The 21,893-nt window shown below is 45.9% G+C and overlaps 1 protein-coding gene across 1 annotated transcript; it reads right to left on the bottom strand.

Annotated features, from left to right (window-relative positions):
• Positions 1-6,160: 6,160 nt before the first annotated feature.
• Positions 6,161-21,548, bottom strand: LOC143302300 (uncharacterized). Its single transcript, XM_076616910.1, has 5 exons — positions 21,349-21,548; positions 18,506-18,611; positions 11,287-11,403; positions 10,526-10,604; positions 6,161-9,802 (listed from the first exon to the last, which is right to left on the bottom strand). The coding sequence occupies exons 1-5, from the start codon at positions 21,444-21,446 to the stop codon at positions 9,711-9,713; spliced, it is 492 nt and encodes a 163-aa protein (XP_076473025.1). The 5' UTR covers positions 21,447-21,548; the 3' UTR covers positions 6,161-9,710.
• Between the last annotated feature and the right edge of the window lie 345 nt (positions 21,549-21,893).

The following is a 21,893-nucleotide window of genomic DNA, read 5'->3' as shown; positions in this document are numbered from 1 at the left end:
AGGGTTGTCTCACTTGAGCGCGGTTGACCGTCAATGCAAGGAGGTGCACATGTGGTTTGATCTGATGATTCCACATCGGTTGTGGGCCAATAGTGGAAGTGATATATGTGTTTATAGGAAACTGTGGCACGAGACAGAGGTAGCCCACCATGTTGGGCTTGCCTTAGGCGTGACAGCCAGATCTGCAGAGCTCCTCCATGAGAGCTGACAGGCGATAGGCGCTCCCCCTGCCACTTTTCTGTCGTTGCCAAAAAAGACAGCACTGGCATGTCGCCTATGCATAGAAGGGCAGACATCTGGCAACAAGAGACTTGAGGTCCCTGGTGTCTCTGGGACTGGGCTGTGTAACTGCCCAGGTAGGTACCATCACGAAGGGGCATACAGAAGGCTTGGTGGCTTCTCTACCTAAGTGTGGCATGTTGGAGCAACCTGCAGAAAGTTGTCGGCAGTCAATGGCTGGGTTGGATCAGGCTGTGGGAGTGCACTTCATGTGCCCGCAGGTCACTGAGTCTCATTCTGAGGTAGAATTCCTAATGGAAGAGGGTTTCCATGGGGAAAATTTTTTGCTGAAGGTTCTTTAGTGAGAAAGGGGGCTGGATCCATGACAGGCCTCTGGCTGTGTGTGGTGCGCACTAAGTCTGGGATGGAGCAGGGCGGGGGCAGGGAGGAAAGTGGCTCTAGATGTGTTGTACTGGCCATTTACATCAAATCACTGATCTGACATGCGTTTTCAGTATGGCCAACAGTAAAGTGAGAGCTGTATTATCAACGGTTTCTGAATTGCAAAGGGAAATCATTTGCAGCTTAGTCTTTCATGAAGGACTATGTCTCTCAGACTAGAGGTCAAATTGCACTGGGACTTAGTGCTGTAGTCTTGACTATGTCTCCCAGACTAGGGGGCTAACTAGCCTTTGCGATCCGTCCCTATGGCGAGTCCTAAGGCCCTCTTGATCGAGGGACTGGGGATGCAACTTGGGCAAAACACTCTCTACTAGAAACTGTATAATCAAATTTCAGCCCGAATAATCGGGACAGCAGTTGCCTCCTCTGCTAATCTGATGGTCATTGTTGTACACGACTGATTATCATATACTGGTCCTAGGAGGACACCAGTCAGCATGGGTTAATCAGGAAACAGCTGCTGCGTGCTTGAAGGATGAAGGTGTCCACCATGCAGGTTCTGTTGAAATGTAAGGAAGCCGGAAGGAGTTGATGGGGTCTTGTGGTGCAACCATGTGTCTGCTGAAGTGACAACAAAGTCATCCTCTGACAGGCCCTTGACTGAAGGCTGGGGCTCCATGATGGGATAGCCTGCCTAGGCTAGAAACCCCTGGAAGTGTCTCACTGGAAAGACAGTGCTTGAGAAGGAATTCCCATCTGTAACCACAGCAGTGGTTGTGTGCTGAGGCTGAAAGGATCAGGCAGGGAAGACCAAGTGCAGAAAGTGCTTTCGAACGCCAATTGTTTGAGACATCGATGCTGGGTCTCTGTTCAAGCAAGGTGATGGGGCGAACTAATGTGCTTGAATGCGGCATCTGCCGTGTCGGTATGAGTGGGCAGAAAGATACGCCCCTGTGGCTAATGGACGGTTCGTTGTGCTTTGTGAGACCCATCCGTCCTCATCAATATGCCATTCTCCTGAGTGTAGAGGAAAACAATTATTACCCAGGCCTTCTGCTACTAGTGAGGAGTGGAAGAGATGGGCTTAGGGTGATTGTCTCCTGCCCAGTGGGCAGTTTTTGGGCCCGCTAAAACTCGGAAGGAAAGAAGGGCATGTGTGTCCGGAGTGGCACCTCTTAAGTTGGACTGCCTCATCCCTCCTTTTACCAGGTTAGGGCATCTCTAGCCCTGTGGGTGATTATTGTAGGCAAATGAGTTGGGCTGCCTTGTCCCTCCATGCACCAAGAGAGGGCATCCTTAGCCCTGTGGGTGGGAAGAGAAAGTGTGTGGGTCCCTAAGGACCAGCCACTACTGATATGTGAAGGAGCATACATTCAGGTGTGAATGAGGCAGTTTTGTCTGCGAGTGCAGTCGTCCTCCGAAAGCAAGGTAGGGATGAATTTATGAAAATGAATACATATATGTGCAATGGGATTATAAACTTCCATCAACTCAGGTGATGGTGTCAGGAATATGCCAATGACATGACAAGAGATCGAGTCACGAGAAATAAGCGGCTGTATAAGCAAACGTGTAACATGCACAGATATACCCAAGTAAATGAGTAAGTGTGCATAATCCGTAATGGGAAGGAATCTGTGTATGCACCTATATATAAGAGATGTACATACGCTTGTGAATAAAGTGCCAGTATGTAGACACAGAGAGATCTGGGCATTGTGAACAGAATGATGCAACTGCAAGTGTGCCTATATTGTTATGTAGGGAATCTCAATGAATAGATGTCAATGAATAGAGATAGAATAAAATTGTACATGTTAATATGAAAGTTGTATGAACCTATCCCGTAAGCGCACACACGTGTATACAGAGGGATAAGTATACATCTATAAGTGTAAACAGAAATGTGTATAAATGTAGCAAGATATTGTATATATATTGTTTTTTTTTTTCTTCTTTTTTTTTGTTTTGATAATAAATCAAAAAGAATTGAAGGGGAAATATTGTGATTTATTTCCTGTTATTGTGTATAACCAGAAGAGAATGGTAATAGGGATGGTTGCCTGCAGAGGACTGTGTGCAAGTGTGGGGGGATGAAGAACCCCAAATTCAGTGGCCAATAGCCTGAGAAACAGCAAGAAGGTGCAGTTGCTATGCAAAGTTATGTAAAGTCCATGAATGGGCATCGGGACCCAATGAGAAACCGAAAAAACATCGTTGGTTGACAGCACGGGGGGCAGGAGTGACGTGCTGTGTTGGCGAAAGTAACTACAGCGTTGACCGCCTAAGTTACAAATGCGGAGTTGCCTCCCTTGGCGCCGATAATCGTCGAAAAGGATGGTGTCTTTAGAGCACATATCCCCTGGTGCGATGTGTCCTCGCTGTAGAGGGAAGAGTGTCATGCTGCATGTGAGAGTCCGTGGTTCGATGCCACCATAACCGACACAGGTGAAAACGGCCGCAAGGGGAATAATTATCATCTCCCTTAGTGCCGTGGGCATCCCAACCCGAATCGATCGCCATCGGACGCAAGACGGTCGGGGCATGTGGCATGATGGCGCCGTAATCTAGTGTTATGGGCGTCGTGGACGAGGGGGTGACAAGTCCGTCGGCTTGCTGTGGGATGTGCATCCCCCTGTAGCTGAACGGCGGTCCAACCTCGCGAATAGCTCCTGCGAGAGGACCGACGTTCAGCTGTTGTGTGTTGATGGATAAAGGGATAGACAAGATCGGCCTAAGCACTGCCGAGAGGCAGGATCGAGTTATCAAGAGGCACTCCGCCGTGGAAGTGCCAATATTAGTCTGGGTAACAGCAGAGTTAGGTGATGGGGCACAAGAATCCAGCACTGCCGAAGTTCAATGGGCCATGCACATACCTGCTCTGTGGGCGAGGGGTGGTGCAGGCGCAAGGTGTGGCACGGGGAAGCAGAGTGGTGCATAATTGCTGCAGCAAGTTAGCGATGAGTTGCTGATTGTTTGTTTGGTTGAGCAGCTTGCTGAGACGCCATTAGTGGATGGGAAACAGCAGCAATCGGCGTTGTGGCAGATGGGGTCATCACTGCATAGCTTGGTGGACTGTGCACGCACCCGCACTGTAGGCAAGGTGCAGTGCCGGTGCAAGGGAAATAACTGCAGCAGTCACCAGCAAGGGTGCTGAAGCAGGGATTGCCACCCTTGGATCAGGCGCTCAGGACAAAGAGGGGGTGCATGCGTATGGGTGAGCGTGTCCCCTTGTGGTCCACCTTCCTCCCTACACCAGAGGAGGGCATCCCTACGTGCCTCGGTCGTCATTGGATCCGAGACAGTTGAGGCATGCCCCATGGGGTGTCGCGTGATCCGATGTCACGGCCGCCACCACGGACACATCGCACATAGGGCCCAGTCTAGCGTGCGGGTCCAAAGCTTTTTTTTTTTTTTTGTGGTGTTGTTTCCCCAAAGGGATTGTGGCACATTCCATTGGTACAACTGTGGGTATGGGTAAAGAGATAGAGGAGGTCGACTCGTACACTGCCGACTGGCAGGGCCGAGAAAACACGGATCGCGTCAAGTGCATTCGCGAATCGATAAAAATGACATGAAAGGCAACACTGACCTGAGTGTGTGGCAACAAACCTCTAGAAGTCACCAGAGGAGGTGTAGGAGGTGGTGGAGGTCTTTAGTCGACCGGAGGGAGTGGAGGAAGTGGAGGAGGCGGCTGGTTGGCGTTGTTGAGAGGGCCAGGAGTAGAGGGCCCACAGTGTCAGCGAATCGATTGCGATCGCGCCTTAATTTTTAGTCCAGCTACATAATTATGTGACCTGGTTGGAGACATAATTTGACAAAAAACAAGAACGCCAGAGAATCGACAGACAGACAGAAAATATTAAAAAACTTAGCCATATGAAGAGCACAGGAACAGGAGTCATGATGGCTGCCAGAAAAAGAGGGCGCTAGCCGGCGGGACAAAGGGGAGGTTACCTACTTCCGGAAGGTTATCGGCCGTAGTTGCTTTCGTTTTCTCCACATAGGCGGATAGTAGTTTGCACAGGACAGGAATGTCAGACCCCTGCCGGAGTCTGCACTAGTTGCGTCACGGTTAAGTATGTGTAATTAAAAACATATTAATAAAAACTTCAAATATTTAAAAAGCACTGTGGTAATGTATAGCCACATTAAAATCCCTTCACATCCAAGTTTTAGTACAGTTGTCATCAGAACCGGTTTCCTTTTCAAAAGCTAAACCCCCCCCCCCCCCCCAAAAATTATCATACAGACTCTCAAAACTAAATGTAACTACATAAAATCAAAACTGACCATTCCCAAAACAGCTCATAACAAAAAGATTGACTAACCAAGGACGTCAGGTCAGTTGAACCAAGAGCTAGTGGGATCATTTTAACCACGCGTGATCACGGTCAGAAGGTTGTGAGTTCTTCTTCTTCATTCGTGGGCTGCAACTCGCACACTCACTTGTATGTACACGAGTGGGCTTTTAAATGTATGACCGTTTTTTACCCCACCATGTAGGCAGCTATACTCCGTTTTTGGGAGTGTGCAAGCTGGATATGTTCTTGTTTCTATGACCCACTGAACGCCAACATGGATTTCAGGATCTTTAATGTGCGTATTTGATCTTCTGCATGCATATACACATGAAGGGTGTTCATCTGCACACATGTTGACCTGGGAGATCTGAAAACTCTCCACCTTTTACCCACCAGGCACTGTTATGATTCAAACCAGAGACCCTCAAATTGAAAGTCCAACGCTTTAACCACTCGGCTATCGGCTATGAGAGTTCATATTTTCAGGCTAGCCCAAACATAAAAAAAAACCAGTATTGTCACTGCCCACCACTGTTCTGTTGGAGTCAATGTCAAGATGGATCTCTTCCAGTCAGAAGGCTGCAAGTTCGAATCCCTTAGCTGGTCCAAATGACGACCGAACTTCTCACAGCCGACCACTGTTCTGTCGGGGTCAGTGTCAAGATGGATCTCCTCTTCACTGCCCCATCTGCCGAGTTAAAACTGCAACTCTCACTGCCCACCACTATTCTGTTGGGGTCAATATCAAGACTCCTCCTCATTACTCTTCCCCCATCTCCTGGGTTGGTTACACTCAATGCTGTGTCACATAAGTGACTGAGCGCTGATACAAAGTTAGAATTTAAAAGCTGCAATATGCAACAAAACTAAGAAAAAAACTAGTTCAATGATCTGTTGTGCAGATGCATGCATGTGTACAGCATGATTCAGAATCAGTGAGGGATGAGTAAATCTGCCAGACTTAACTTTAAAAAACAAAGCGTATCATTTGTGTGATTATCAGCTTATGTCTCACAACCCTTAATTCTTGTGAGGGACAAAAGCACAAAGCCTCAACGTTTGTTGCATGTACAAACCAATTGCTGTTCTGACTGAAAACCATTGCTGTGTGAGTGTGTTTTCTGAAATCCTCCATACCCCAATAGGACTCAAAGGCTTATTATATCTTAAAATGTGTGTGAGTGTGTGTGTGCACAAAGTGATCCATTCAAAAATTTTGTCAGAGAATAACAGTACAGATTTTTGTCTTTCTTTCCCCTTTTTTCTTTTTCACAGTCACTATTATACACAATCTTTAATAACAAAAACAAGAGTATATGCAGTCCAATAATAACAAAGCAAAGAAAGAAATGTAAAAAATCAAATGCCAAAATATCTATATTAGACAACATTGAAAAACCAAAAAAAAAGTTGATCAGTATGTTTTTTTCATTCTTTTGCCAACCAACCAGGCAAACACAAGGCTGTCAACAGAAAACTACAAACCTTCAAGAAATGATGATGGCAACTTACCAAATGTAATCACACCTAAAAAACCTTTACAATCAACAACTATACAAAACCATCCCTCTGAAACAGAAAATAGTACAGGGGATTCACCTTGGTTTTGTAACAAGGCTTGGAAAATGCCCCATATTTTAAACACTGTATCATTCCAATCTTTCACATGGTGTTATACAAATAGCATCAAGATCCTCATTATTTTTTTTCTTGTTATGTTATTCAGATAAAAGAGCAGAATTAGTTATAAAAAAATCTATTCTTCTGGTTGCTTAAACTGAGAGGAAACAGACGAGTAAGAAATTTTAACTGCAACGTTAGTAAGCAAGCAGAAAGACTGACTTGGAATTTAAACTGGCCATAAAGTGAAAAGCAAAGTAATCATACTTTTGCTTTGAATGCAAATCTCTGTCACCTCCAGACCCAAACACACACACACACACACACACCCACATATATATATATATATATATATACAGAGAGAGAGAGAGAGAGAGAGAGAGAATGTATTTTGATATAAAAATTGTATCTTGTCATAGTGTTTCTGAGAATCCAAACATAATTGTCATGAGATTCTTAACGTAAACATCCTCCCTCACAGAACATAAGACTTAGGTATTTCATTAACCCTTTCGCTGCCAGGAAAATAAGATTTAAGTGAAATCTATTTGCCAGGGTTTTTTCACAAAAAACGGGTATAAATTTTCAAAAAATTCTGTGCTCTTTGTTATTGGAGAAAGACCCATAAAAGTATATATTTTCTGAAAGGTAAATGAATAAAGAATACAAAACACATGCTGTTTTCCCATTTTATATACTTTTAGTGACATGCTGTTGTTTTGAAATCAGTGTTTTGTTTTTTGTCACATTTTCAACTTGTTCATTACAAACATTAGTCAGGTAATTTGCACAAAAACATAATATTTTCTGGACAAATGGATATCTGCAAACCCAGAATCATACTAGAACAACCACAATATATATATATTTTTTAAGAGATAGATACACAATACATTGTGACTTCTCCAAGTGATAAGATGGATGTGAGGCCACGCCCCCTCAGTCTCCACCCCCCTCCTCCTCACCCCTCTCACACGGTCACTTGATTCAGTTCTCATCAGACCGCGTTGGCTGCGCGCCAAGACTATCGCTCTGCTGCTAATTCGGTCATCTGTCGTCTGCTAAGATCTGTACAGCCGGCATCACTCACTGACAGTCGCATCGTGGCCACTCTCTTCATTATTCATTTATTTTCTATCAGATCGTCCTATAAGTGTTCATCTCTATCTTCTCCTTCGAATTTACGCTTCAATTCTTTCTGAGCATCAGCTAAAGAAAGAAATCATGGTTGATTTAGTTCGTCACGATCGCATGTCTTGAGCACGGCGTCAGTCCGACATTTTGTTGAGCGAGCGAGGAGAGAAGTCAGGCAAACACTTGGACAGTGACCCAACCAAAACGTTCAAATAAAGGACTGCTTCATGACGTAGATGGGGTTTCTAGCTATGAATAGAATCTAGAGAGATTCCCCAGGCTAAAGCTACCACTATTTTTGCCAAGGAAGTGAATGCAAACCAGGGAAAAGTCAGAATATTTCGATGACGAGTTATCTCGTCATGCAGGCAGCGAAGCATACATGCTTGCCATGACGAGTTATCTCGTCATGCAGGCAGCCTAGGGGTTAAAAAGTAAACAAGTCTTACTGACTCCAAATGCAAATTTCAAACCCCAAAGTTCAGCTGAAATGGAATGGGAAATGAAAACACCACAGAAAGAAAAGAGGAAAGAATATCACAACAATACAGACTTTGTACAGCACCAGACTGCACTCTACTCCTCTCTGGAATGACTGTCAAACAGGATAAATTTACATATTGCAGCTATTTTCCCCTTGTACTACAAACATTGTTCCATAAACATACTGAACTCTTTCATTATGAAGTTGTACTACAAACATTGTTCCATAAACATACTGAACTCTTTCATTATGAAGCTGCTTTTTTCTTTTCTTTTTAAATTTCAACATTGACATCCACCACCTTTACCTCATATGCAACACTCTCTTGCTGTATTGACTGATATGGAAAAGGCATCCAACAAATCTAATCATGATCCATGCAGTCCAGCTGACCACAAAGGGGACGTATCAGGGATAAGGCACTTTCCAAGCTGTGGATATATAGATTCCATCTCACTCTGGATTGGCGTCAAATCAATGTTGCTGGAAGCTATCATCATTGTACAAATGGATTCCCTCGCAGCATCTGTGCTACTGAAAAGCCTGGATCCAGAACAAACAGCACTAGACTTGAGGAAATAATCCTTAAGAAAATGGGTCCAACTGCAGAGCATTTTCCCTGTCTGCCTTGCATTCTATGACAAATTTTCAGAAATATAAAAGGTGATACCTTAGAGGTGATGCACTTTGGAGTACATCAATAAACACAGCAATTTAGACTTCAGGGAGTGAGAGAAAATGCACAAACAGCACTTGCTTACTGTTGTTTTTAAGTGTGGAGTGGCTGCTGACTTATGTCATTTTAAATACCCAATGTGCTTGCCAAATTCTTTCATTTGAAGCCAGTAAAGTGTCGTGTCTTGGGTGCTTATGGAGACTTCAACATGGACAACATCATGGCTTTCCTTTACACAACAGAGGACAGTGACCTGCAGATGAGTTGCTGTGCTTCCGAGATTGTATTTTATTAATGGCATCACATAACATGATTTCATTAATCTTATTTTTCTTAATTTTGAAGAACCAAATGGCAGCCTGCGGAGGAATAAGCTCTACACCATCAAGAAATCATGGTAAATAGGTGTAAGTGCCTGTGCCCAAGTCCATGTGAGGGAGTTCTGTTCCCTCATTCTAATCCTACACGCATCAGAACACATACATACTCTCTCATTTTCCATCTGCATCAGCTTTTCCATAAAATATTTCCTTTGGTTTATTTCTGCCAACTTAAAAAAAAAAAAGAAAAAAAAAAAGAGTATTCAAGAGATTTATTTGATATTGAATGCTCACCACCCGCCAGTCAATTTCAATCTTATTATACACTGGGTCAGACCCTCAACTCTCTTTCTCTCCCCCTTGCCGCCTCTGTTCCGCTGTCTCTACCCACCCACCACACCCCCATTTCCCTCTCCCTTACCCCCCCCCCCCAAACCCCACATTTAAACAGCAGATGGAAAAATCAAAACAAAGAAGAAGTCCAAAAGCTGAAATCCAGTTCCAAAGAGAGATCCACCAACAGCATCATGCAGATGTTGGTGCGATGTGCATCAGTATTTATCACAGTCAGCTGAAGAGTACTGTGTGCAGACGGAGTTGCTCGTCGTTTCACTGTATCCAGGCGCCTTGTCCAGGCCAGCACCTGCAAGATGGAGATACATGTTTACATACCTGCCAACACCAAAATGTGTACCCGAGTACTAGTCAACACAATTTTGCATACTTTCAGAAAAAAACTGTTGTCCTCCACATACATTGACAATATAATGGAACCTTCTTTTTAACATAACCTGGATCCTCACCTGTCGTGCCTTCCTGCGTCTTTTAACATTGCCTGGTCACACCCCATCATGTTGCACAGCCAAGAGGTTTAACAATAACAAAACACATCTGAATTCATGCAATAAATACATTCAGGGTTAGAACCATAAAAGAACCTGCTCACCATCAGCACTCACTCATCCCTGAGTAAATATAAAAACCATGTGAATAAATCATATAAATGGTAGATCTTATCTCAAATAAAGTGTCTTATCTCAAATAAAGTGGCTGTGAGCATTCCTAAAAAAAAAACATTATCAAAAAACAAAACATCATTTACAATGGAGTGCTTTGAATGTAGACAAAAGAAAAAACAAGACCAATTTCTTTATTTCTGAGGATGATAATCATTTACATGCTTTTTGCATCCAGTCCCTGCCCTGTATACAGATTCAGAGAGAGACACAAAGAGAGGTCATTAAAGGGGTTCTGACTGAAAGTAACTTGCCTTCAAACTTGCTAACTGCAAAATGGTGTGGTTGGATTTTTTTAAACGATGGAGAAGCTACTGTACCAATTATCTATACAGTTATCTATACTTTACCTGTTACCAGATTGTGCAGGTTGCAGAAGTTGGTTCCATAATCCAGGACAGCATACCAGGTTTCTGAATGGCTTTCCCCCTGTCAAATACAAAATGAGATATTCCATTTCCAGAAATAACTAGGTAACTGTCACAATCAAATCTTCATCAACTATGGGAATTAGCATTAAACATAAGCACAATGCAGTTATCAAACACTCTGACCCCTGATTGTTTACCTTGACTATCAGCAATTACTATAAAACTGGCCAGCAGAACTGATGAAATGGAGACATCTGGAACAGGAAAAATAGTTTCATTACCTCCAAATGTTGTTCAGCTTCTCTCTCGGGAGATATTTTACACAAAAAGAATATCCGTTCTCACACAACCTGCTCTAACTAGAGCAATGATGAAAATACATTTCAGAGGATGGAAATTCTCACAGAACACAATAACAGAAAAATTTATTAGACTACTGCACATAAGCAAGAGAGAAACGCGTAAAAGATCCAGAGCAAACTAGTTATGCAAAGCACTGATGCATCCAATAGAAACAAAGCTCCTGGTAAAAGTGATGTATCCTGAGCAATTACTCACTGTTCACAGAACCATGGGAAAGTAAACTGGGTTATGCATGTTTTTTCGGTACTTTGTTTGTCTTTGCAGTTTGCAGGGCTATAACAAGTGATCTGAATTTTATCAACACAGAAATATCCAGCTGGACTTCTGTCACAAAAAAGAGGACATTTAACAATTCTGCGCCATTCTCCACTGCTTACCCCAACTTGGCAGCTGGAAGATTTCCCTGGGTTGAACGTGAAGGTCATATCGTCCACATAGAGCTTCACTGGAGTTGTATGGGTAGCCTTCACCTGTGTCTCATTTTGGCTGACCAGCTAAAAGGAAACAAAAAGGAGGAGTTTGTATTATACTCCATGTTTGGTGTTAAATATACTTACCATGTCAAACTGATGCAAACTAGGCCTATTGGTTTGCTCTGCTTGGCCAAATTTCGCGCGGCTAACAGTGAAAAGACGGGCCCACCGCTCTCAGCCAATCAAACGCCTCTAAAAACTATAAGCGCTTAATCATTCCGTGGCCATGAACAAAAATGCCCCATGAGAACCACGGCGGAGACGCGGGGACGGACGGGCGGGCATTCGAGTTTGACATGGTAAGTATATTTAACACCAAACATGGAGTATAATACAAACTCCTCCTTTTGGTGTCATATACTGTACCATGTCAAACTGATGCAGAATTTAAAGCAAATGGAGGAGGGCAACGCCTACTGGTTCATATGGGGCGCCCTTGTAACTGAGACGGCAGTGTTAGCCGCGACAAAGGAAATCCCCTTGGAACCGTCAGCCCTGGTCATACGGAAATTCCTGAGGTAGAAGTTGATGAAGGGATTCTCAGACGGCCAGAAGGCTGCCTCCAAGACATGCTGCGTTGGCACTGAGTGCTGGAAAGCAGCCGAAGTAGCTCTGGCCCGCACTTCGTGTGCCCTGGGATGAAGACAGCTGATATCCCTGTGTGCATGAGAGTAGGCTCTACGAATGACTTGGGAAACCTGGCGGGAAATGGTGCCTGCAGCAATGTCTTTCTTGTAATTCTCATTGAGGGAGATGAGCAGACACCTCTGAGAAGAACGCCTATGGTGAGACCTATCCCAATAATATTTGAGACACCGAACAGGACAGGTGCCTATCCTCATCATCTTGGGCAAGAATATCAGACAAAGGTCTGACCCTCGGAGAGGGAGAAGGAACCTCAGGGTCTTGGTTCTTAGCCAGAAACTCTGGAAGGAAACGAATAGTGATGGAACCATCTCTGTGGAAGGCCAGATCTTGTGGCATTCCACTAAGCCCATGCAGCTCACTTCTACGACTGCCTGTGGGCAGCCACAGAAGGAAAGTGGTCTTGAGGGTGAGGATGTCAAAAGGAATAGTCCCCAATGGTAGGAAGGGCTGTTTTCGAATGAAATCCAGCACCAGGAACAAGTCCCAGAGGGGCACTCTTCTGGGGTCTCTAGCTTCCTTCAGAGGGGCACCCCTAGCCACCTCTCTGAGCAGGCAATCCGCTTCAAAGGCGGAACCACCTAGCTGTTTGCATTGTGGTACAGAAGGCAGACCTGTACCCTCGCACAGAACTAGCAGACAGGATGAACCGAGGAGCAGAGAGCCAGAAAGTTGGCCAGCTGCATGCTCGTAAGGTTCGTAGGGGTAATGCCCTGAGCTGTACACCACCGCAACCATATCTTCCCGCGAAAGTCATACAAAGTCTCCGTTCCCTGCCTCCTTGCTCTGGTGACTATGGAGAGGAGGTCAGAGGAGGCAGACCCCTGGGTCAGCACAGCCGACACAGAGGCCGACCGAGGGGTCGAGGACTTCAATGGTGATGCTGACAGTTCCGACCGCACAGCAGCCATGCGTGCTGGTGGAGCAGTTGAGGATTGGAATGCGGAGTGCCCGAGCGAGGCTGCCTCAGCAGATGAGATTTGGTTTCAAGTTCCAGGGGTGGGAACATGTGTCAGGGACTGAAGGTCTGGAAACCAGGTCTGGGCTGGCCATTTCGGCGCAATGAGGATCAGCTGCGGGTGTTCCAATCTGTCTTTCCGTATCACCTTGGACAGAAATGGAAAGGGAAGAAACGCGGAGGCAATCAGACTGCTCCAATCTAGAGAGAGAGCATCCACTGCCCACGCTTCTGGGTCGGCAACCGAAGACACGGAAGTGGGAAGTCTCTTGTTGAACAAGGTCCACCATCGGCCGAAACCGCTGTTCCCACACCCCCTGAAGGCTGTCCTTGTCCAGGGTGCACTCTGTGCGCATGACACTCTTGGACCTGCTAAGAGCATCTGCCAAGAAGTTGGTTTTTCCTGCTCAGTGTCTCGCTGAAAGTGCAATGCCCTTGCTGTGGCACCAAACGGAGGAGAGCCTCAGTCCGCATTGAGAGGTCTGCCGAGTGCGCTCCCCCCATTTGTTCACATAACATGCGACCGTCGTCTTGTCCGTGAACAAGCGGATGGTCTTGCCAGTGGCCTCCCCCATGAAGTGCAGGAGAGTCCTGCGAACTGCCTCCAGTTCCAGAACATTGATGTGGCATAGGCGCTCCTCCGGGGACCAAGTCCCTGCTGCATAGAGTGAGTCCATGTGGGCTCCCCAGCCCAGGGAGGAGGCGTCTGTGAAGAGTGCCACCTGAAGAGTAGGTGGGGCTAAGGGCACCCCCTGTGTCCAAAGGGGGTGATTAACCACTCTGATCTCACCTCGAGGAAACACTCGCCCAGACATATCTGGGTATCCCATGGCTGAGTGCTCTGGGACCGGCGTAACCTCAGTGCCCTCTGGAGAGGGCGCTTGAGAACCCTGTCCAGGGGAATGAGAGGTGCCGTGGACTCCATCATGCCCAAGAGGGAAGAAAGTGTCTGCACTGTATCTTGGGAGGAGTGGCGCCAGTGGCTGAGGAGGCCTGCCAGACGGTCCCAGTGATCTGGCGCCAGAGAGACTATCATAGACCGCATGTCGAATCTCATCCCTAAGAAGTCGAAGGACTGACATGGGGACAGATCGCATATCTGCTGGTCCATGAGGAAGCCCAGTTGGGAGCAAAGGTCTAGAAGTCTGGCCGTATGACTCAGGCACAGGGCCTGAGACTGGGCCAGGATAAGCAAGTCGTCCAGGTACTCACAGAGACAAATGGATTCCGAGCGGACGATGGACACCAATTCCCGCACCACCTTGGTAGACAGGAAAGGGGCAAGGGACAGACCAAATGGGAGGGCCGGGAACTGGAACCCCTTGTCCCTCCACACGAACCTCAGGTACCGACGGGATGCCGAATGGATGAGTATATGAAAATAAGCATCTTCCAAATCGATAGAGGTAGGCCAATCACCTTGTTGGATGGTCTCCCGAATCTGTGCCTGTGTGTCCATCTTGAATTTGATTTTGGGGAGGAATTTGTTGAGGGGGGACAAGTTCAAAACTGGTCTCCACCCTCCCGAGACCTTTGGAATCACCAACAACCAGCCGTAAAAACCGGGGCCCGGGTCCGAGAGTTGAGATATAGCCCCATGAGGAGTGGGTGTGATATCTCTTTTTCTAGGACGCTCTCCTGCTCCGTCGAGCTGGGCACCTAAGGAGGAGGAGTGGATCTTTAGAGGGGGGAGATCCTCCACCCAAGACAGCATGTACCCCGACTCTAGCACCGACATAATCCCGTCGTTGAGTCCCAGAGCACACCACTGATGTGCATGCCGGGACAAGTTTCCTACTTGGAGGGGCTGAACGACTGGCGGTGCTGAATCGGGGCCCAGTCATTGGGGGTGCTGCCTTCTGGCCTTGGGCATGGCCGGTCGGCTTGGACAGACCTAAGGTGGTTTATTCCTCTGCCACTGATTCGGCACACGCTGCCTTGACAGGCGGCGTGGTATATGGAGGGGCCCTGGTGGCCAGTCTCTTCAATGGCATAGAACCCTGGAGCCCATGAGAGGTGTGGGCCAAATATGAGGCCACCTCCCTGTTTGTCTCTGCCCTGTGGCTGACAAAATGGGGCGGGAACTGGCCGAAGAGGGAGTGCTGCTGTGCTGGGATGGACCGCAGGGCAGCCCTCTCCTCCACAGGAATGTTAGAGAGGCTGAAAATGGCATCACGCCGCGCTAGCACAGTATTGAAGTGAAGGCTGGTAGCTGTGTCTGCAGCTGCCGTGAGACCAGATGCTACCCTATTGCCAAAAGCGTGTAACCTCTGGTCGGTGAAGAGGCCCGGCGGGACAGAGGAAGGAGACCCCTTGTCCTGATTAACTGGACACTGTTCCCACAGCTCATTGGCCCTGTGAAGGAACGTGTCGAAGGTGTACGCCGTGGAAACCTCGAGGGGGCAGCAGCGGGCCAATTTGTCCCACTCTGCTAACGTTTTAAAGGATAGGTTAGCTGAAGTGGGGAAGGTGGTGCGCTGTGAGACCAACATCCTGTCCTGTGCGGAGGGCTCTGCTCCGCTGTAGGCAGGGTGGTCCTGTGTGTACCAGGACCACAACCCTCCCTTGGAGGAATCTTTAAGAAACTTTCCCGGGGAAAAGGCGCCCGGGGCAGAGAGGGACTCCCTGCCTGGAGGAGGGATGGAAGCAGCACCCCTGACAGTGCGGGCTGACTTAATAAGCCATACCTGCACCATTTCTGGCACTCTGAGTTGCCTTGTGGTTCTGGAGTTAGAGTCACATGGCGTAAGGAGGGTCAAGGGTAACAAAGTAGCCTGAGGGACTGATTCGGCATACGTGGCCCTATTGGGGAGGGTCAGTTCGAGCTCGGCAAAGTCCGAGTTTGGTTCAGGCTCAATCTGTCCCCCCTGGGATGTGGGCGAAGAGTGCTCATCTGCTTGTTCGTCCTCATCCGAAGACAGGGGCTCCCACTCTTGTTCGCAGTCCATCCCCTGCTGGGTGCCATCCCAAGTGGATGTACCCACTGGGGCGTCCTGTGAGCTGTGGTCAGCCCAGCGGGATGAGCTGGGACGATCCCGAGCCGGGACCATGGCCGCCACTGTTATGTCCTTGACACCTGAAGCGGGTGGGGAGCGTGTGGACCGTAGGTCCAACCATGCTTGGGATGGTGGGTGCCACACCTTTTCAGAGAGGGCGTCCCTGGATGCAAGAGTGACCCACGAGTGCTGTGTGGGGACAAACACCCACTCATCTCACTGTAGGACCGAGGGCTGGGCAGGTGGGGACTGCCGGCTCCGCCGGGCCGAGTAGGGCCCCTGAGCAGCCGTCGGTCCTGACAAGGAGGCCGTTGTGACCGTGGTGGTCACCTGTGGGTTGACAGAGGCCCGATTTGTGGACAGAGTGGCAATATTGGTCGAGGAACTCGACCTGACCGACAAGAAGTCGATCCCACTTGTCGGGGCTGTGTGTGTCACCCTGTGAGATGTGCTGGGTTGGGTCCGGTGGGGAGCAGACAAGGGGCTGGCCCTTGGTGCTCCCGGCAACCCAGTGTGCACCCTAGATGCGCCCCAGTACGGGTAGAATGGGGGTAACTACCCGTGGGCACCAGCCATACTGTGACCCAAACCCCAAGGGTCACTGGTGCATTGACCTCCATGAAGGGAACAACCTGGCCAAGTCGGAGGGAGGTCAGGTCCGACTTGGGCGTCAGTCCCGCCCGAAGACGAGCGGGCTGACTGCCCGGAACCGCCTGACACGCACGGGCCTCCCCCAGCAGGGGAGACCGGCCGGATAGCGGGAAGACCTGCAGAGCAGGTTGCCACGCGCCCCGAATCCCCTCCCGTGGGGAGACTGGGGTGGCTTGGCCCGGGGTGGGCAAAGTAGAGATCCCCCCCCGGAACCAAATTTTTCTCCCCCCCCAAAAGGAGGTGGGGGAGGGGGGTCGACAGAGAAGGGAGGAGGGGGAACAACAATGGGGCACGCGAGGGCCGTCTCCGAGTGGGGACCCGGGTAATGGCCGGGCGCGGCCTCCCCTCGGGAGTCCGCGCCTAGCTGCGAGTCCCCACAGCACGGAGATGACTTGCCATTCACCCTTCTCCCTGCCTCACGCTGGGACACCTCGGGAGGCGACGCTCGTACCTCTTTCCCCCCCGGTCCCCTTCATGACCGTTTTACTGGTACGAACGTCGCCTCCGCGATCAGCGTCTAACGACGCATCGCCGCAGTCCGTATCGGGAGGAATCATGAGCTCCGGGCCTGGGAGAGTCTCTTACCGAGTCTCAATCCCAGCATCATGATTCCCTGCCTTCGTGGTATGGCACACGAGGCATGGAACCTGCGCTTAGGCACCCAGCGAAAATCCGACCCCCAACAGAGAAAGGAAAGACAGGATCGACTTAGAGGCAGAAAAAATCGAACGAATCGAGGGTGCCGAGTCGAATCGAGTACACAGAATGTAAGAATACAATAAACACAAGCCGCATGCAACAAAATAAGGCCAAAAGGATACGCTGAACAGCCGAAAAAAGCGTAAGACGAGACAGAGCGTAAACCTGACAAGATGGCGTGGAGAGCCTTGGCCAAAGGAATGGTTAAGCGCTTATAGTTTTTAGAGGCGTTTGATTGGCTGAGAGCGGTGGGCCCGTCTTTTCACTGTTAGCCGCGCGAAATTTGGCCAAGCAGAGCAAACCAATAGGCCTAGTTTGCATCAGTTTGACATGGTACAGTATATGGTATATGACACCAAACTTATGATATCCTTACAATGCAAGCAAACTTTCAACTCAAATTAAAATGCAGGATCAGTGCCCTTCCTTTTCTGTCAATGCATAAAAGTACTTTGTTTCCAACAGATAGCAGACACTGAACCACTGTAATAAGTAAAATATTCAAATTATGGGAACAGCCTCTTATATTCAAAAAGGGACAAAATCTTTGTACAAACAGAAAAATACTTCTTTAAAAAAAATTCTAAATATTAAATAAAACGACAGCTAATCAAAACTGGTTTTTCTTTAATGACCCACCACTCAATAATTAGTTTTTCCTCATCTGCCTTATACATAAAGATATTTTTAACCTTGTCTTACTTGGGGAACTTCCTCAATACATTTCAGCAATAGAAGCAAATTATCAAACTGGTCTTGACCTCTGAACATCTTGTCAGACATTAAAATCTACAATTCAAATTACTGGACAATCTGATTGTTTCTAGGTGCTTGTCCACGAGTATCTCTGACACCTCTGCTTCAGCCAGTGTAAATGACTCTTACGCTCCAGTGTCAAAGGAAGACCAGGAAAAAGTCATCACTTCAATTCAAAATATTGTGAAACTGATCGACTGTATTGGTTAGCATAGACAATGCAGTTAATTAATGGCTTATCTAAAAATGTTGATCACAATTCAAATGTAACCACCTCACATTAAAAAAAATGATTCATGCTATTTGTATTTTCAAAAATAGCACATTATTTGAAAAAATAATAAATTTGAAAAGATAATAAAAAGATCCAGTGATAATAATGTGAGGGGTTTTAAGAATGTGTTACTTAAATACTTACGCCATAGCGGCATTTTTCAGTCTCTGAACAGTTGGTGTTGTTCCACTTTCCTATCTGATCAATGATCTTTGTCTTCACAAATAAACAATCGTTTTGGGGCCAATTCCTGAAACAAAAACATGAAGTCATAATCATCAACATTTGTCCATTTATTACCAATTAAACTTCAGACTCAGAGGCCAAGTTTTTTCTCAAAATATAAAACAACCCTAAATTATGGATGCAATGCCATATTTACTGAAAACCATTGAGTGATTAAGCAAAACAATGTGAACTGTAGAGGATGCTTAATTTGAAGTGAAGTATCAGTGAAGTATATACAAAAAATTATAGTATTTCATTTAACAAGGGAAAAGATTTATTTGTTTATGATTTAATATCTTATAAGTTATAGGACCTTTTTTTTTTTATACCTCAGTTGCACAATACTTTTAGAAAGTGGTTACTTGCTCCTGTAAATTATGCGAGAAAACATTTCCTTTATGATATTTTACAATTGATAATAACAAAAACAAAATTAGTATTGTAATTTTGTATTGTATTGATATTGTATTGTAATACTTTTTGTCATGACTGATTTCTCTGAAATTCAGGCTGCTCTCAATGGGGAGAGCACATTACCACAGTGTTGCAGCACCCTTTACTTTTTTCTGTCTGCATTTATATTTGATTTGCAATCAAAGAGGAGTTTTCTACAGAATTTTGCCTGACATAACCCTTTTATTGTTGTGGGCTCTTCATGTGTGCGAAGTGGATGCTGCAAATGCAGACCTGCCTAGGCCCCCAAATACCTCTCAGTAGCAGAACCCCAGTTTTCAGTAGTTTTATGGTAGTTTTCAGTAGTATGGACATGGCGGCATTTCCACTTTAATACACTCTTCATTACATCTTCTTTGTACTAACCAAGACATGAATTAGGCTGATTGCCAAACACAAGTGAAACTTTCAGTTATCACATACAGAGATACCAATCTCCAAAGACAAAAAGGGGCACGCAACAAAATCACCAACATAAAATGGCTGACTTACAGTTACCATCATTTATTTTATTCATGACACAGCTTTCCCTTCCTCTCTCTCTTAGTTTTTATCTGTATGCAGAGATAAGATTCCAAAATTGTGAAATTTACCGTAACAGGCAAGGGGATCTTGGGGACTGCGTTAGGAGAGCAAAGCTGGTTATGTGTTACATCCTTAAACAGAGAGAGAGATCGAGAGAGCATCTCTGAGCTCACGCACATACGTGTGTGTGTGTGTGTGTGTGTTCAATTCAACCCTGTGTGTGTGCTGAAAGAGGGCCAAGGGTATGGAGAAAGTGTGTGTGTGTGCCTGAGAGAGAGAGACATGGAAAGTATATGCTTTGTATTTTGTTTTCAATCAGCTCTGTGTGTGTGTGTGTGTGTGTGTGTGTGTGTGTGTTTGAGAGAGTGAGAGTGTATGTGTGTGTGTTTTTTGCTTCTTTTTTTTTTTCAATTCAGCTGTGTGTGTGTGTGTGTGTGTGTGTGTGTGCGTGTGTGTGTGTTTGCGAGAGAGTGTATGTGTGTGTGTTTTTGTTTTTTTTTCAATTCAGCTCTGTGTGTGTGAGTGTGTGTATGTGTGTGTGTGTGGTTTCGCAGTCCGCAAAATCATAGTTTTTTTTACTCAGCCGTAGTGCCGTAGTCAGGGTGCTTAAATCGTAGAAACTTCGGACGAATCGTAGTACTAGGCAGGTCTGCAAATGGGACTTCAGTTTATTATCTCATCCAAAATACTTAATATCATTTTCAAGGACCATCTCACCCTACATGAAGAACAATAAACAAATTAAGACTCTGTAAATGAGTGGAGCTGAGGTTTAACAGGTGGGGAAAAAAATCATACTCTGCAATTAAAAACAAAACAAAAAATCAACACACTATCTTGGCTCAGTGGCAATATCTTGAGAGAAGTACTGAACAATCCTGACCTTTTCAAATATCCACTGTCTTAAAATGACAAAAGTCATTTCGGAAACTATCATGAAACCTAGCTTCAATCTAGTGTCTCTCCAATGCAACCTCCATAACACAAGATTTTAACCATCCAGCTTGCAGCTCTTTAGTCAGATTTAACCTTCAGTATGGCAGAACTTTCCAGTACCCCTGTCTCCAGACTGATTTAAAAAATGCAAAAAAACAAAACAAAAAAACAACAAAACAAAACACAACAACAAACAAATAAATGAATGAATGAGTGCAAAAATGGAGCAATGCAATTCATTACAAAAGACTTCATTTACTATTTTAGAGATAATGGATGTCCTACCAATATGTGTGGGCAACTCATCAACCTTGTCTGCAGAGCAGAAACTGACCACAAACAAAAAAACAGCTATATAATAATGCCTTGTTTTCATGAACAAGGTGATGGAGGTGCAGGTGCCAGGCATAAATGCCTTTTTTTTTTCTTACTCTCAGTGCCAGTCAAACTCAAAAACCGAGAGACACAAAATTAGGCTTAGAGCCGTCTAAAATCACTGTTGTAAAAAGTGTTAACAACAAAAGCTAAAAGTTTGAAGTGCCAAGTGGAAGCACAGACCAACTCAGGCACTCCTTTTTTTTTTTTCTTTCTTTTTTTTTTTTTTAATTCAAAAAGAAAGAACAAGACTGGAACTACTTCGAGAAAACCTTTTCAGCTCCAAGACACCGCGTTCCTGTGGCATGTAAGTTCACTGACTTGCTACGTACTTCGCACACACTCATCTTGTCCGTCGAACAAAAACGAGATTTTGTTTCTGAAACATGACCATCAATATCAAGATCAATGAAGCACTCGCTGAATGCCCTTTGCTTCAGGCTTCAGCCTTGAGAGAAAAACAAAATTACCAGTCGATTTTGCAAGATGCGTGAAACGGCATCCAGAAAGCGTGGCTGCTTTTGGCAAATGCAGCAAAAAGAACAATCAGGGAAACTTTCTGAAACATGTTTTGTTCCGTAGATGTCTTCTACAGTTCTTTTCTCTAGTTGTTTCAGACGACAGTTACATAAAACAACTCCTGTCACGTGCTAAACTCAGGCACCGGAAGTAACCATCAAACCGGTGTCAGATCAAATTTTCCCCATCCATGTTTTCTCCTATTTTTGAAATCCGTGACCTTGCCATAAATCTGCACTTCGGTCATGAAAAACGTACCATAGACACTCTGGTGAGGTGTTAGTGTCTGTGTGAAAACGCAAGGGGAAGGGTGGTAGGGTTGGCAGGGGTGGGGGTGGGAATAATGTGATTAATCAATGAATTTAGAACCCGGCATGCTGTTTTCAGTTCAATTTCGCAACAACAACAAAAAACAATTAAAAAATTTAAAAAAACAAACAAAAAACGATCCTATATAAAGAGGCAAGCTGTGTATTCAGAAAATTCTTGGTCACAT

This window comes from Babylonia areolata, chromosome 2 (assembly GCF_041734735.1).
Source record: "Babylonia areolata isolate BAREFJ2019XMU chromosome 2, ASM4173473v1, whole genome shotgun sequence".
NCBI lineage: Eukaryota > Metazoa > Mollusca > Gastropoda > Neogastropoda > Buccinidae > Babylonia > Babylonia areolata.
The sequence above is the reverse complement of the archived record's forward strand: the minus strand, read 5'-3'. Positions and strand labels throughout refer to the sequence as shown.